This window comes from Panthera tigris, chromosome F2, assembly GCF_018350195.1.
Source record: "Panthera tigris isolate Pti1 chromosome F2, P.tigris_Pti1_mat1.1, whole genome shotgun sequence".
Lineage (NCBI taxonomy): Eukaryota > Metazoa > Chordata > Mammalia > Carnivora > Felidae > Panthera > Panthera tigris.
Genome location: NC_056676.1, coordinates 19319293 through 19336009, shown reverse-complemented (window position 1 = coordinate 19336009; position 16717 = coordinate 19319293). Strand labels below are relative to the sequence as shown.

Here is a 16717-nt window from a genome sequence, read left to right as displayed (position 1 = left end):
TCCTCGGGGAAGACAGAACTACTCCTGTATTCTGCCGTGTGCCTATTGTACCAACATAATAATTACTGCATAGTAATTGTCCTTTCATATCCCCCTCCCTCAAAAATAATCTGGAAGGTCCCTAAGGACATGGATAACTTTGGTCACCTTTTGGTTTCAAATTTATTGAGCCATGAGTTAAGAAAATCTTTTCAAACATATTTTGAAATTTTAAGACAAAATTAATACGACCTGTCGATTTACTCTCTTGATGACTCAAATTCATCCATCATCTCTCCCCTCTTTTAGTAATGTTTTTCTGTAACTTGAGGTATTTTGTTTATTTTGTTCAGACAAATACTATTAAGATAAAAATAAGGGCCCACAACTCCTGAAAGTGGATATCGCTATAAATTAAATTTCCACTTTGCTTACAACAACTCCTGTATGAAAAAAACATCATATCTGCCCTCCCTTGATTATGGCAGTTAACTCTAGAGATGTTGAGTCCCAATCTAGAGTTTCAGAAAGTCAATTTTTCTAGAGTTTGGGAGGGGGGCAGGGGTTTGAATAGGTGAATCAGAGGAGATATTTTAAAGAAGTGAAACTATTCTGATATTATAATGATAAATACAAGACACTAGCATTTGTCAAAACCTATAGAACTTCACACAATAGAGTAAAACTTAGGGTATGCAAATGAAAAAAAATATTGTGGAGTTATTTCTACAGAGTGTATTGCAAGCCCTGGGAGAGGGAATGGGGTAATTGTTGAAACATCAGCAATGCTCTGGTCTCAAGGCTGTCGAATGCAATAGCACTATGAGAACAGACCCCATGATCCCCCAGGAGCCAATCAGGGAACAGACCATTGTAATTGCCTGGCCGTCATTGAAACTGCACATCTTTCCTACATGCTTTCCCATAAACACCAGATGTGTACTTGGTCTATGTCTGGAGGCTCTTTGTGTTTTCCTCCCATGCATTGACACTCTTTGATGTTTATACCTGGCAAACATGAAATAAAGACTATGTACAGTTTGCTGCTGCTGTTATTTCCCTGGCAGAGGCACCTTGCACGTCCGCTTAGTCTGTCTGAGAACTTTCTTCAGTGCGCGGCTACAAAAAATCAATTAGGAGGTTGGAAGATCCCAAGATGGAAAGCAAAACACTAACAAAGCATCTAGATGCATTACAGATGTATGAAATGTAACTGAAGGGGGTGATGGAATAAGGTGCTAACCTAAGTAACTTTGAAAATGAATGGAGTCTGTAAAACCAAAACCAAAAAGAACTGTTCACAAATACTGTATACTAACTGATAAAGTTGTTTTCCATGTACATATAGGTTAACAAATCTGAAGCTACATATATTCTGGAATTGGACAATGAAGCAAATGGATAACAGATGCTGGGAGCCAAATTTCTCACTGTTGAAGTGGGAGTTTATAGAAAGCAAGGCTAGACTGATCCATGTATAATGTATTATTAGAGTTGGAGACGTCAGCATAAACTCATGTTGAGCTCACTACATATACAGAAGGCCAAATATTGAAATATTTATGAATATTGATATATACATGGGTTACTATAGACACATATATCTCCCTACTCTGGCAGCTGAGAGGGCTTAGAAGCGATGACATCCCAATAGCAAAGAACACAGCTACCACCCATATCTTGGTTCCTAATACCATTCTCTAATGAAAGAACCAGAATTCTTGAAGAAATGACTGATTCTAGGACTGAGGCAGGAAAGATACAAGATAAGCCTGAAGCATCTTGTGGTGCCAGAAAGCAAGAAAGTGTTCACACATGTACGTGTGCGCACACACACACACACACACACACACACAATAATGGGAATATATCAAAGGGATAAAGGAGCCAAGTGAAAAATCTATTAATGGCAGAAGCTAGGACAATTTATACCACAAAATAAATAAGATAGCATTGGGTTATTATGCAATATAAAATAAATATCTATGAACCCATTCTGACAAAAATAAATGTTTGACTAAATAAATTAATAGGTAAGAATAGATAAATATGGCATGCAAAAGGATTTCAAATAATCTATATGGATACTCTGCTCTTAAGGAGGTGGAGAATAACTTCGTAATCTATAAGCGCATGCTATGGGTAGTGACTTTCTACCAGAGTGCAATATGGAAAGGAGGGCCAAAAGACTAACTTTACAGTGGAGAAACCTGACCAACACTATCTAAAGACAAGTGATTAAGGTGAATATCAATAGCAATAATTCATAGTATGTATATACCCTTGATAGGAGGTGATGAAATGGAATTTGACCTCTATGGTTTTCCTTCTCAAACACATCATCTCAGTGTAACCATGAGAAAAATATCACACAAATCTCAACTGAGAAACAATCAACAAAATATATGACCAGTACTCTTTAAAACTCTTACCATCATCAAACACAAAGAAAGTCTGAGAAATTGTCACAACCAAGAAAAGCCTAAAGATATCACTACTAAATGTAATATGATATCTTAGATGGCATCTTGGAATAGAAAAAAGACATTTGAAAAAAACTGAGGGTATTTGAGTAAAGTATGGATTTAGTTACTAATAATGTATCAGTATTGGTTTATTAATTGTGACAAATATATTAATATAAGGTATTAATGACAATTAAAATTGGGTGAGAGGTACATAGGAACCCTCTGAACTACCTTGTCAACAATTCTGTGAACCTAAAACTGCTCTAAAATAAAAAGGTTTATTTAAAAATCAAAATAAGCAAAATAACATTTTTAAGTGATTTTCAATCTTAAAATAAAAGCCCCTTTTTTTTTTAGTACCAACAACTTGAAAATAGTCTGTTAATCAGATTAAAACTTAAATTCCAGACAGTAGGTCCTAAGAGTTGTCATCAGAAGGAGAATATTTTTTTTCTTTTTATTGCGTCTATATGAGATGATGGATGTCAACTCAACCTATTGCGGTCATCATTTCATAAGCCATCATGCCGTATGCCTTAAACTTAAACAGGATGCATGTCAATTACTTCTCAATAAAACTGGAAAAAATAAAAACAAAACTTATATTGCTATAATATAAGAGATGGGCTTTGCACCGAAAAGCCCTTGCCTCAGGGTTGAGAGTCACAGTCTTTTACCGTAGTTAATTTAGAACACGTCACTTCTCTTCTTTGGATGGAATGGAGCAGATGAAAGTACTAGATAAGATGACCTCTATTATTTCACGAGTGGTGAATTGCTAGGTCTAGATTCTTTAGACAGCCAGCAGATTGTGAGAGGCACTAGATGAACTACTGTAAGGAAAGCTGGCAAAGAAAAAAATAAAGACAGTTAATCCTGAAATATACACTTTACGTGTAAATTAGTGTTTATTTTTGGAATTTAACTTATTTTTTGTTCAATTTTCTCAATTATTGGATCCGGTGTTGCAGGGCCATACCTTAAGAAACAGCATAAATGCAAAAAAAAAAAAAAAAAAAAAAAAAAAAAAAGTCTTGGATTTAAAACTCCATAACAGTATACAGGACAGCAGAAATATAATTTCAGAAATTTTTGTGTAATAGAGAGGGAACTCACATCCCTGCAAATTACCAAAAATAGAACACACAATCTCTGATGTTTAAGAAAGAACTATGAAAAATATCCTTTTGGCTTTGTAAGGTAAAATCAAAATGGCTAAATCTTACTCATTTAAAACATAAAATTTTAAAGTGACCATGAAAAAATATTTTTAGTTAAACAAGCATTTTGGTTATTTACCTTTTGGTCCCAAATACTAAAACCTGCTTTCATAAGAAAAGACATAGCTAATAAGTCAATTGTGTTACTTTTTCCCATAATAGTTCAGAATATTAAGCAATCCTACTGATTGGTTTCCAGATTTAATGGCTTTACTCCTGAAAAGATAATAAACATTCAGTTATCCTTTGTTTATTGTAAATTATATAAACTAAAAATGGAACATTAGCTCAGTAAAACATGTAGTTTGGGAAGAACTCTAAAATGGTAAGTTTTTGGAATCGTAGAGATAGTACAAACATTACTATTAATAGATCATTTAAATGTTTTACTTTGGTTTTCCCTAAAATAGGGTTTAATAATATTAATGCACCTGTTTGCTTTATCCATGTCAACAGGAAATACTATGTATGTTCAAACTAAAACCCATCAGACTTTTTGAGGGGGACAAGAAGCTGAAATCTTGAACATTTCTAAAAACAGGAGCTGATATGTTCTGTGCCAACTTGTTCAACAATTTTTCTAGAGGAATATTAAACTATGTCTCAACCATAGTACAAACTGTTTCATACACCCAAGAGCAAGTTCTGGGGTTGCTTTTAGAAGAAATGCCATTCATCCTTTTTCTAAAACACTTTCACCGTAAGTATGTAAACACCCAGGGACTAGGAGTGCTGAGGAATGGTGATATGCATCACATGGAAACCGGCTGCCAGCCGTATGTCAGCATATCATTGTATCTGCCAACAGAGGAAGTGCTTTATAAACTTCAGCAGTAGTATTATTCCACATGGATAGCCTATTTTTGGATTCTCTAAATGCAATCAATCAGTGATTTATGTCATCTGTGGTCATGGAAGTTCAGTATGTTTAGAGAAAAAAAAAAATGCTCTTTTGCTTAAACTTTCCCCATTGGATACTCCAATCCGGAGACAACTGAATATCCCTCTTCCTTTGGATAAATATGAAAACAATGCACAAAACATCAGCTTCTATCTTCCAAAAAGGATTAATCGCTTTCATTTTTACTTCTATAACCATAGAATCCACATAAAATAAAAATCCCGGAAGCATGTTGCATGTAAAGTGAAACAAAATTACCCTCCTCTTCAGGTACATTTAATAGACTGCTCTCTCTGACGCAGAATTAATTCTACACTTCCATTGAAACAAATTTCTCCATTTATAACTTACATACGTAAATTAATACAAGCATACCTCATTTTATTGTGCTTCCCAGATATTGTGTTTTTCACAAATGGAAGGTTTGTGGTAAGCCTGTGTGCAACAAGTCTATCAGTGCTGTTTCCCCAACAGCATTTGCTCACTTCATGTCTGTCACATTTTGCTAATTCTCTCAATATTTCAAACTTTTTCATTAATATTTTATTTGTTATGGAGATCTGTGATCAGTGACTATGACTTGCTGAAAGCTCTAGTGATGGTTAGCATTTTTGAGCAATAAAATGTTTTTAAATTAAAGTGTATACTTTTAAAAGACATAATCATATTGCACATTTTATAGACTACAATACAGCATAAACAAAATTTTTATATGCATTGTGCAAGCAAAAAATTCATTGACCAGCTTTATTGCAATATTTGCTTTACTGTAGTGGTCTGGACCTGAACCCACAATATCACCAAGGTATGGCAGTAAAGTTTGAAAGTACCTTTCTTTTCATATTTGTTAATGAAATGTCTTGTATTCTCAGACTGAGATCCATGATTTTTTAGTAAATTAAACTTTTACAGCCCATTTCTTTTGGGAATTGTAAAAGGTCAATTAAAACCTAAGAAGAGGGAAGTAATAAGTTTAGGAAGCTATAAGTTTGAACTCATAGAATTTGGGAAAAGAAAACAGAAAAAAGTAATGATGAAGTTAGAAAAATACGGTGTATTGTGAAAAACATTACAAAATAGATGCAAGGTGCTAAAATAAATTTATGTGACAAACTTGCTATACTACACTGTGCACTGGGATCGCGCTCCATTTTATGTCCTAATTCATGCCATTTGGTGACATTTCTCTGCAAGGAAATTATGGGATAAAATTGTAAGGTTTTGAAATGGACGAGAGATTACTGAGTACAGACAATGGAAAATAAATCATTTTTTCCTAGCATGTCCTTCTAGTTCCTGATTCTGTGGAGGTTCTGAGTCTTTCATGGACTTTTCATGGACATTGTTTATAGAAATTGCCAGTACTGCAAATGATTCTAGCCCATACATTGTATCCATTTGAACGTAATTGGTTGGTACCCTACAGATATTGGTCAGTTTTGCCAGTTTTTCCATCTCTTTATAACTTCAGCATTTCCTATTTGACTGTGTATCTGAGGGTTTAACCGTCCTTTGAACTGGTTGTAACACTTTACTGGTCCCCTTACTAATTAATGAGTTGAGTAAGTCTTTGATATGTGTTCATTTTATACCTGTATGAAAACCAGGATTAAGACTTAAAAAAAAAAACAACAAAACAAAACAGAAACATTGTAGCAACATGGATGGAACTGGAGAGTGTGATGCTAAGTGAAATAAGCCATACAGAGAAAGACAGATACCATATGTTTTCACTCTTATGTGGATCCTGAGAAACTTAACAGAAACCCATGGAGGAGGCGGAAGGAAAAAAAAAAGAGGCTAGAGAGGGAGGGAGCCAAAGCATAAGAGACTCTTAAAAACTGAGAACAAACTGAGGGTTGATGGGGGGTGGGAGGGAGGGGAGGGTGGGCGATGGGTATTGAGGAGGGCACCTTTTGGGATGAGCACTGGGTGTTGTATGGAAACCAATTTGGCAATAAATTTCATATATTGAAAAAAAATAAAAAAAATAAAAAACAAAAACAAGTTATCCTTTAACAACAGGTATCAGTTCTAAATGAATGTCAAAGACAAAATAGGGTTTCCTTGAAAAAAATTGTTTCCTCCTTTCTTAAGTGAATGAAACTATGTCACTAAGTAATAATATTGGTTTTTGAAAAGTGAATCCCTGTGCATGATAAAAAGTAAATTGTATCTTATCTATGACAGGATAATGGCATGCACTTTCCACGGAAGTGTAGTTGGAACTTCATGACAGTCGCCATCACGCAATAGTACAACTCGGAGAACAAGACGGGCCAAAATAGGCATGAGAAGTGATTTTAAGATACTGTGTTGCATACCATCAGCCTCCTTTCCGGTTCAGATCGTAGAGCTGGCAAAACCAACCTCCACAGATTTGGAAAAGGGCCTGCCTGCTCTACATGCTTTTTTTCCTGTCTGACACCCTTAGCAATTGCCAAGCTGCCATTTGACACCTTGAGTTAGTTCACACTCCTGTGTGTGTTGCCTCCGGCCTTCACCAGCTAGCTTCCTGCAGACGTGAGGAGCTGCTCTAAATTGCTCTTTACAAAGTTTCAAAAAATCATTAACTTCAGTCTTTAGTTCTTTATAGCTTCTCACCCATTTAGGTTGACAATACTTTTCTGATGCATATACATTTAAATTAAAACATCTCTCATGATTAGGGGATTTGTAAGCAGTGTACTATGCTACTTTCCAATTATTCATATGGGAAATGTGATGTTTTATTTTTATTTATTTATTTATTTATTTATTTATTTATTTATTTAAATATATGAAATTTATTGCCAAATTGGTCTCCATACAACACCCAGTGCTCATCCCAACAGGTGCCCTCCTCAATACCCATCGCCCACCCTCCCCTCCCTCCCACCCCCCATCAGCCCTCAGTTTGTTCTCAGCTTTTAAGAGTCTCTTATGTTTGGCTCTCTCCCACTCTAACCTCTTTTTTTTGTTTCCTTCCCCTCCCCCATGGGTTCCTGTTAAGTTTCTCAGGATCCACATAAGAGTGAACACATAGGGGGAATGTGATGTTTTAAACACATTAGCTTTTCTGTAAAAAGTGTGACAATCAAGCTTTGGAAGCAGTTGATTTTGATAAGTTGTTTCAAATTCTATACATTTTTTGAATAACTGTTAGTATTATTTCAAAACTGAAATTTTTGCAACTTGAAATTCTTACTCCTACCTGAGTTACCAAGTGTTTTACAAGTGAAGAACACAAAATTTCTTTAAAAATTTTGACCATAAGAATGATTTTGAGATTAGGAAAAGTAGACTATTTAAAAATATCTCATTTTATATTTGCTCAAAACTACAAATCCTATTCTGGAAAAATAATATATTAAACAACAAAAAATGTTGAATGGAAATTCCATTTTAATTTTGCTTGTAGAAGAGACCATATTGTCTCTTTAGTTCGATTTAGGTCTAAACAATATTGACTTAATGTCATGTGGTTATAATTTTGTCTAATTATAAGACTAAATTTAAAAAAGAGCAGACTTTGATCTGCAAAAAGTTGTCCAAACTTTAACAAGAAATGTTAGATATATTTAAAAATGTAAACACTATGGTTTATTTGAGTTTTAGTGTATACTAAATAAAAGCAAATGTTTGCTACCCCAGTTTTAACTTCAATGCTTCTAACATTTATAAAAATTGTTCCTTATCGTTTGTGACTCTACTAAGAAGCAGAAAGAGAACAAACGTGAAAAAAGAGTAGATGTGAGAGAAAAAAATTATCATTTTATGGCTCACATTCTCAACATGCTCTCCATGGAGAAGAATTTGAATATATATTTCCTAGACACCAAATGAATTAATATCTGCAAAAAGAAATGAACTAGTAATAAGTTAAGAGCTCGCTAATTAAGATCATACTTAGATGGGGCACCTGGGTGGCTCAGTCGGTTGAGCATCCGACTTCGGCTCAGGTCATGATCTCACAGTTCGTGAGTTCCAGCCCCGCTCTGTGCTGACAGCTCGGGGCCTAGAGCCTGCTTCAGATTCTGTGTCTCCCTCTCTCTCTGCTCCTCCCCTGCTCACACTCTGTCTCTCTCTCAAAAATAAATGAAAGATTAAAAAAAAATTTTTTTAAAGATCACACTTAGAGTTTTATTGTAAAGAATGATCACATGTTGGTTTAAAAAAGAGCTTAAATCTAAATATCAAACAATATTAGATGAAACCACTATGTCAGAGCACCTGGCTGACAAGTTGGTTGAATGTCCAACTCTTGATTTCAGCTCAGGTGATGATCCCAGGGTCTTAGGATTGAACCCCGCATTGGGTTCTGCACTGAGCATGTAGCCTGCTTGGGATTCTCTCTCTCTTCCTCTGTCCCTCTCCTCTGCTTGCACTCTTTCTCTCTCCCTCTCTCTCTCTCTCTCTAAAAATAAAACAAAAAAAAAAACAAAACAAAAACAAAACACAAAAAAGCTATGTGATACTGAGCTCCTAAAAAAATGCTTATGGGCATACACATACTTATAAATTCAAACTGAGAATCGGTAACGGATCTCATCAGCTGGGGAGATTTTATAGCCCTAGTCAACCAAAAATATTGTTCTTGAGAGTAAATGAATAAACAAAACTCATAAATGTATTAATAAAATTTTCCTCTTTACCCGTATTATACAAAATTGAAGGGTTTGCATGATGTATGTAGTTACTCTCTAGAAATAACATGGAAAGAACACTTTAGGGCAGTGTTTCTCAAACTCTAGGGTGCTTCGAATCACATGAGGATCTTGTTAGAATACAGATTTTGATTCTTTGGATCTGGTGTGATTTTGCATATCTTACAAGCCCCCAGGTGTTGTCTGTGTTGCTAGTCAGAGGACCACACTGAGAAGCAATGTCCTGCCAGAACCTCCAACAGAATGGCACAAATCCTCAACCTTGTTATCACATTAAGCATTTATAATCGTGTAGAACATGTATGCTTAGATTGCACATACGGATCTTTTTCTCGCATGAGAACTGCACAAATTAAAGTTCCATCATCTTGTATGCGGCCCATTTCCTGTACTGGCACCTCAATTTTCTTCTTCCTCCAACAGCGCTAGACTGGTGCAGGACACATTACAAAGGGTATCAGGCACCCCTCTTGTAGAGGTGGCCCACCATCCCAGGCCAACCAAGTAGGCCACCACCAAGTAGGGAATGCTGAGCCAAGAGCTTTAGCAACCACAGAATCCTAAAGAGAAATTCTACTTGGGTACACACTGAAAATAGTGTCTGCCTCTCTTTGGCAATATTAATGGTTTTAATGTATTCTAGTCAATCTCTGCATCAAATTCATTAAAATTTAAAGTTGGTACTCTAACCCTCCGATTTTTTGCACCATATATTTTGATTTTTCTAACCTGAACCCAGACAACCAACCTGGTCTTTTCCTTTCGTTATCTCTTCTCCAGGTGCCTTTGGCAAAACTTCAATCAGCTCCAAGCTTGCAAACCAGAGATGTTAGGGACTTAAAGGGGTGCTATATACTCTCATTTTCCTCTCTGAGTGGTATTTGGAAGCAAGTGTGAGTTTAAGTATGGGTACACTGTTCTGAGGAAGTTTTGAGTGGCACATTCGGTAGGCCACTCAAACTGGATCTTAAATGGATGCATGCACGCAAGAATAAAATATTTAGAGATAAAGATATTCTATCTTTCTGAGGAGCAATATTCAAACCAAATATTTGGTACTTCTTTGACATCATCACCAGATTACTTCCCGGTCCCCTTCACCTACAACAGATTCAGATAGCTAATTTAGTGACCACTGTGGTTTGGCTTCAGATCAAGTCTTGTGGATTCTATCCACGGGTTTATCAGCAAGTTCCCAAATACCATTTGTAGACAGTCCAAAGACATGTCCTGTGACACAGAGCATGCTTGGATCTCTCCAAACTAAATCCAGACATCTAAATGGTTTTCCAACAAAAATGTACCATATATCTTATTTGTCAAGACAGCACTTTGCTTAATGGCTTGTACAAGTAATGTCCTTGATGAACATTTATCACAGGAGTGAGCACCAGTTTGGGACAGATTGTTCTTTTCATAAGAGCAATGACCATGTCTTATTATTTTGTGCACGTGTTTCTCATTTTTTAGGATATCAACAAATGTTTGTGAGTGAAAATATATGATAGCCCTAGGCCTGTGCAGTTGTACACATCATTTTCAGGATGACTAAATAAGGTATCCCTCTATCAACAAGGAAAAAAACAACATTTTGATGAAATATTATTTATCATCCTGTTTTGGTGGGCATGACCAGTGTGATTGGGTATAGACTGGAAACTGTAGAGCAGATCGAGAAAACCCAAGCGAAATTCGTCCTATATGATAGACTGATTTCAGACTATGTTACAAAGCTAACTTAAAACTCACTTCTTCCAGGTAGTTTTTCAGTGACTGTCCTCCACTGGAGGCTTCTCCCTAGAGGCAAAGAGGAATAGAAGTTGAAAAAGTCAGGGGAAGGAGAAAGAAAGAACAATAGAAGATGAATCATGAAGAGTATTGAAACCTGGGAATAACACCAAATCCTTACTATGCTCCCACCATGCTGATTGGGGTTGTCAGTCTGGTGACTTTCTCCTCGGAAGGAGATCATTTTTTCAAAGCAACAATATTTCTTTTAAGTGGATTTTAAGTCACATAAATGAATAACCACCTGGAATAGCTAACTAAAACTTAGGACAGAATGCTAAATGAGATCCGTAAAATTTTGTTACTAATTTTATAAATATGTTAGTTTAAGAAAAAGGTCACTAATTCTGTATTCTATAAATCTGTATGAAGATCTAACACATGGACTTCAAAATATTTTATGGAGAGAGTATAGCTCATTAACCTGTCTTTTCCCAGTGTTTATATGCAGCCTTTCTTTCTCACCTTGCTTGTACATTATTAGTAAATTCTCCATTATTTGTGCTTTTCACAAGACCTTTATCAGGCACTCGTAATCACTGAGATTTAAATCATAGAAATTTAACATCAAATTAAACATACATCCCAAATCCATCTAAACATTGGTGGTCAAAATTGTCAAACAACTCATTAGTTTGGATAAGTTCTATTTTTTATACTACATGGCCAGAGACATTTGGAAATAAATCCTGAGATATCATGAAATGATAAATTCTAGGAGAACATGTGTGTTTAAAGGATAACTAAATACGTGTGAATAAAGCTTACATTTGTTCCTAACTTTTGGAGGACATTCTTTTTGACACTTCAAAGATTCTCCATATATTATCTCATTTAATTGGTTTTCCACTACAACCGGAGGGCAAGACATCCTCTGCGAATCTGATGAATAAAGAAACTAAAGCCTGAGGGGCTCAGGGAAATGCTTAAGTTCAAGTGGCTAGGTATGGGCAAAGCTCTGCTGGGACCAGATTCAACTCTGACATTCCTTTCCCTCACTGAAATGAAAAGTTTAAAACATAAAAAATTAAATGTACCTTATTTTTTAAAACTTGTGATGTATACTCCAAAGCACTTTAAGCGGGTTAAAAAAAAAAAAGGATGTTCATTTCAAAACAAAAATTAAGCTAGAGCGAGTTAAAAAAAAAGAATGCTCATTTCAAAACAAAAGTTAAGCTAGAAATAAAGTATTGGTTTCCTTAAGCGCTTAGAAATCACAGATGTATAATATTTTCCCCCCCAAATCATGGTTTCCACTAGTGAAAAATTAGTATGCTGTAGTTTAACTGTTTCCAAATGCTTCCAAGCTTGTGGGATTTTCAACGGATATGACAGCCAAAGAGATAGGACAGTTATATTTACTTAAGCTAAAATATAAACTATTAGGAAAAATCAAATCCATATAAAACCCCCAAACTGTGAGGAATTTAACTCAAAGCATATGGAGGAGGCTGGAAATTTTCTTCAGATAAACTGCTTTTTCTAGTTGGATTTGCTATACTATCTCCCTTTATTTGGATAATTCGTGGAGAGGGAATACAGCGGGATCTTCCAATTTGGCTCTTCCTCGCCTGGGTTGCCCGGGGTAAGAAGATAGCGAGGCAAACTGCAGTTGGTAAAGATCTGCTTTCTGGAGGGGCCAGCGTTGGAGACCTGCCTGGCCGGCCTCTGAACATCTGAGGGCTAACAGTGAGGCGCTCCAGGGCCGCCCCCGGGCACTCGCTGAAGAGGCTATTTGTTTCCTTGGAGCTAGACTGCAATGGTTTTCCCAATTCATCTGGACACTTGCAGTCTTATGCTAAGACCTGCTAATGACTGAGGGTTTTCTTGATGGTCAGATGTAACCAAAGCACTGTGTAGGCTACAGGGCTTTCTTGAACAGGCTTGCTTCTTCCCACAGTGTCAGGTCCTTTTCAATACCTATACCATAGAAGAGGAGAAACCCACACAACGTCATTCGTTTCTAAGGCCACACAGACTGGAGTTTGGCTGTAGCTACCGTTCATAAATCACTGACATTGGTGGCACTGATGAATGAGGAGCATGAAGTAAAAAGACCACCGGAGGAAAATACAGAGGAAACAAACACTGCATAGAGCATTACAAATCTGGCATAGGGTCGAATGCACAAAACAAAGAGCAAAATGTCAGGATCTCTGATCTTAGGGTCAGAATAGATGGCACCAATCAAGAGGCTTGATTCAATATGTCAGTCTCAGGTTCCCCATTTCTAACCTGGGGCTGTTGAAATGCTGACCTTTCCTCCTTCCCCCCGCTGGGGGCGCTAATGAAATAAAATCCCTTTCAAAGCAGAAAGCTGTCAACTTCAGTCATCCTTTTCTAAATTTAAAAGAACTGGCATTTTAAATATCAAGTCTCTCTAACAATATAATATTTTGATAATCACCCGGAAGTAAGTAAAAATTACCCAAATGCAAAATCGCTCGAAAAACAGAGAAGAAAAGGGATACAAGGCACACAGCGGGGTGCGGAGGAGGGAAAGAGCAGAATACGTGGAAACTATGCCAGACGGAAAGAAAAGAAAAGAAAAGAAAAGGGAAGGGAAGAAAAGAGAAAGGAGAACAGAAGAGAACAGAAGAGAAGAGAAGAGAAGAAAGAAAATGTATTTCCTGAAATGTGGTTTCACTTATCATGAATCTTAATATAACCACACTTGAGATGAAAAATGTTTTAAATGTGAATCATAAAATATATTATAAACTCAGAGAAAGAGAAAATAAAGACTGATATGATTACAGTTTACCATTTGGCATGGGATTATGACTATTAGAGACGAAGGTTCTTGTTGCTCCTTTAGTTATTTTCCAGCTAAGGAAATATTCTCAGTGAAAGGGAATATACTAGAGACAGAGCTAGGACTAGGCCCACACTCTCCTGAATTCAATACCATCTTTCACTATACCAGGCTTCTCTTATTTAAGTGTTTATTTATTTTGAGAGAGAGAGAGAGTGTGCATGCAAACGGTTGGGGGTGGGGAGGAGGAGCTGTCAGCACAGAGCCTGATGTGGGGCTTGAACTCACAAAATGTGAGACCATGACCTGACCCAAAATCAAGAGTCAGACGGTCATCCGACTGAGCCACCCAGGCACTCCATGCTTGTCTTATTTAAATCAGTATTTTCTATTCATCTCTTACAAATCCTTATGTAAAATGCATATAGACTTGTATTTTTCCATAGAATATACTTATTCACAAATCTTTTACGTCTAAGGCCTCTGGTATGAATTTCTTCCAAAGAAACTTTCATGAGCCCCCTACTTCCACCAGAATGCTCTTTCTTCCCACCTTTCAACTGAAATTAAACAATAATCCTAACATAGACAGCACCCTCTTAAGAAGAACGCATAGAAGAATGGGAGCTTGATAGGAATGGCCAAGGCATATCTGAACCTAAGGGACTAATAAAATTTCACCCATTATTTATTCCACAAGTATTTATTAAGCACTTATCGCATGCCACATACTGTGCTAGGTGTGGGGACAAAGAGGTGAACAATCCCTAACATAAAAGAACTACCGTAGTAAGAACAAATCCTACCATAAAAAGTTTACCTTGAGAAAACAGTTATGAGAATATAAAACAAATGTTACTCGACATCGGCAAGCCCACGGTGCTACAGTAAAAAAATACGGGGAAAGGGCTCCTAGTGTTCCATTTATTCAACAAGCATGTATTGACAACTCTCATGTGCTAGAAGCTGTTAGAGCCACTGTATACATGTGATCGAAAAGACAAAGTAGAGGAATTAAAACTTGAGGAAATTATTTTTAATCTTAGTCTTAAAGACTTAATTAGTCAGATAAAGGGGCTGAATAACGAGAAGAGCTCATACGAGGCAGAAGGAAAATTTTGTGCAAGACCCCAGACACAATATAGCAAATATATGAAACCACAAATATTTCAATGAAGAGCACCAATTATACTATGCACATAAATGTGTACTGTATTTTTAGATATAGAGATATTAACATCATGCATCATTTCTGAATTCTATACTATAATTTCCTGTAATATAGCTGTTGACATGATGGTTATATGTTGTGTTTTCTAACTGCATTATTATACAGCATTGCCGACTTTGTGGCAGATGTTATAGAAATTGAAGTTCAGCTTTCCAAACTCTAGCAAACTCTATAGGCAGCAATTACCCCTGATGTCCAAGAGAATAGGCAGTGATCTATTTTCAATTTGTAAAAAGCTGGGTGCAGTAGTTTGTAACTCAGAACTTTTGGAAAGCTCAAAAGTCTTTCAAATCGTTGATGTTGTCAATAAATGGCTACACTTGTTTGCAGACCATGCATATTAACAAGTGCTGTTTCTAATTGACCTCAATGTCTTTTCATGTTAAGTTAAAATTTTTCTGAAAACTTATCCACGATCTTGGGAATAAATGTTGCAATAATGCAGAAGTACAGACACCTCTCTTTTCTGAAAATAGCACATTTATCCTTACTGCCTTAGCATTTCTAAGAGCTAAAAAACAGTGACATTTTGAAATAAGATGTTATGATTCACTCTGCCTTCAAGTTCCCCTGAAGCAGCTTATGTTTGTACTAGGAACCAGCAATCTAAGGCATGATCAGAAGCCAAATTTGTACCCTCACAAAGGACAAATAACATTCAATCCCTAAGCACATAACTAACGGTTAAATTAAAATGGAAACGATTTACATGTTTCTTCCAATTTTTTCATGTTAAGCTAAATAAGTCCTTTATGGTAATGCCCTTGCCTTAGAGACTCACCTTAAAAGAATGAAAAAGGGCAGCAGCAATTATGGGATTAATAATTGTCACTAATAGTGTTAAATTTTAAATTACTTAAGGCATTTTAGCGTTCCTTCTTATTTTCTGAAAAGTAACTTTTGCTGTTGCAAAAAAAATGTTTTTTTCCTTTAATCCCACGTAAAACAAAAAAGGAGGGCAGTGTAAAGCTAATAATTAGAGGCTTCCTGTTTGGGAGAGTGCTAACTTTTATCCGTGGATATTGGAGAAGAGACAGAATGAAAGGGTGGGGCTATATGGATGCTAGTGTTAATGATATTTAATTACGTTGACTTATAGAATAGATAGAGATACATATTATTGGTCAATTGATTTTTAGAAAACTCCATTTGACCTTGAACTATTCATTGTACTATTTATGTGTGTCTTTTCTGATGTGTTGACTGATTTACCATATCAATAATTAATAGTTTCACTATTATCATTGCAGAAAGTAGTAGTCATTTATTCCTCTAAAATGGTTTAATGTGCCAAAACAGCAAGCCATCAGCCGTAAGATCCTGGAGAGTCAACTTTTCTTCTGAAGCAGAGTTTCTTCATACATAAAGTATGGACAACAGAACCACATGGTTGTGTTTCATATGAGATGGTGAATGTGTAAAAGTATGGAAAATTTCCACTGTAAAGTGCAATATTATTATTTTGTAAATGCCTGTATCACCACTGATCCCACACCTATTGGTTTTCCTGCTTCCTACCCTGGCCCCACTACTCAAATTTCTATGTGCTCCTTTGACACTATAATATCTTTATCAAAACACCTGTCACATTCTACTATAATCCTGGTTACTTGCTCAATCTTTCCCCTTTAACTCTAAGTTGCTGGATGGCAAAAATTATTTTTATTAATTTTTGCCTCCCATGTCCTGGTAAAAGTCCTGGCAAAATGTTTAGAGAATGAATGAATAA

The 16717-nt window shown here is 36.1% G+C and overlaps 1 protein-coding gene across 1 annotated transcript in view; it reads right to left on the bottom strand.

The window, feature by feature from the left end:
* CF2H8orf34 (chromosome F2 C8orf34 homolog) overlaps nucleotides 1–16717 on the bottom strand; it is a 400043-nt gene that overhangs the window by 30283 nt on the left and 353043 nt on the right. The window contains 1 exon segment of the mRNA XM_042973375.1: nucleotides 10964–11011. Within this exon segment, the coding sequence (XP_042829309.1) occupies nucleotides 10964–11011 (48 nt within the window).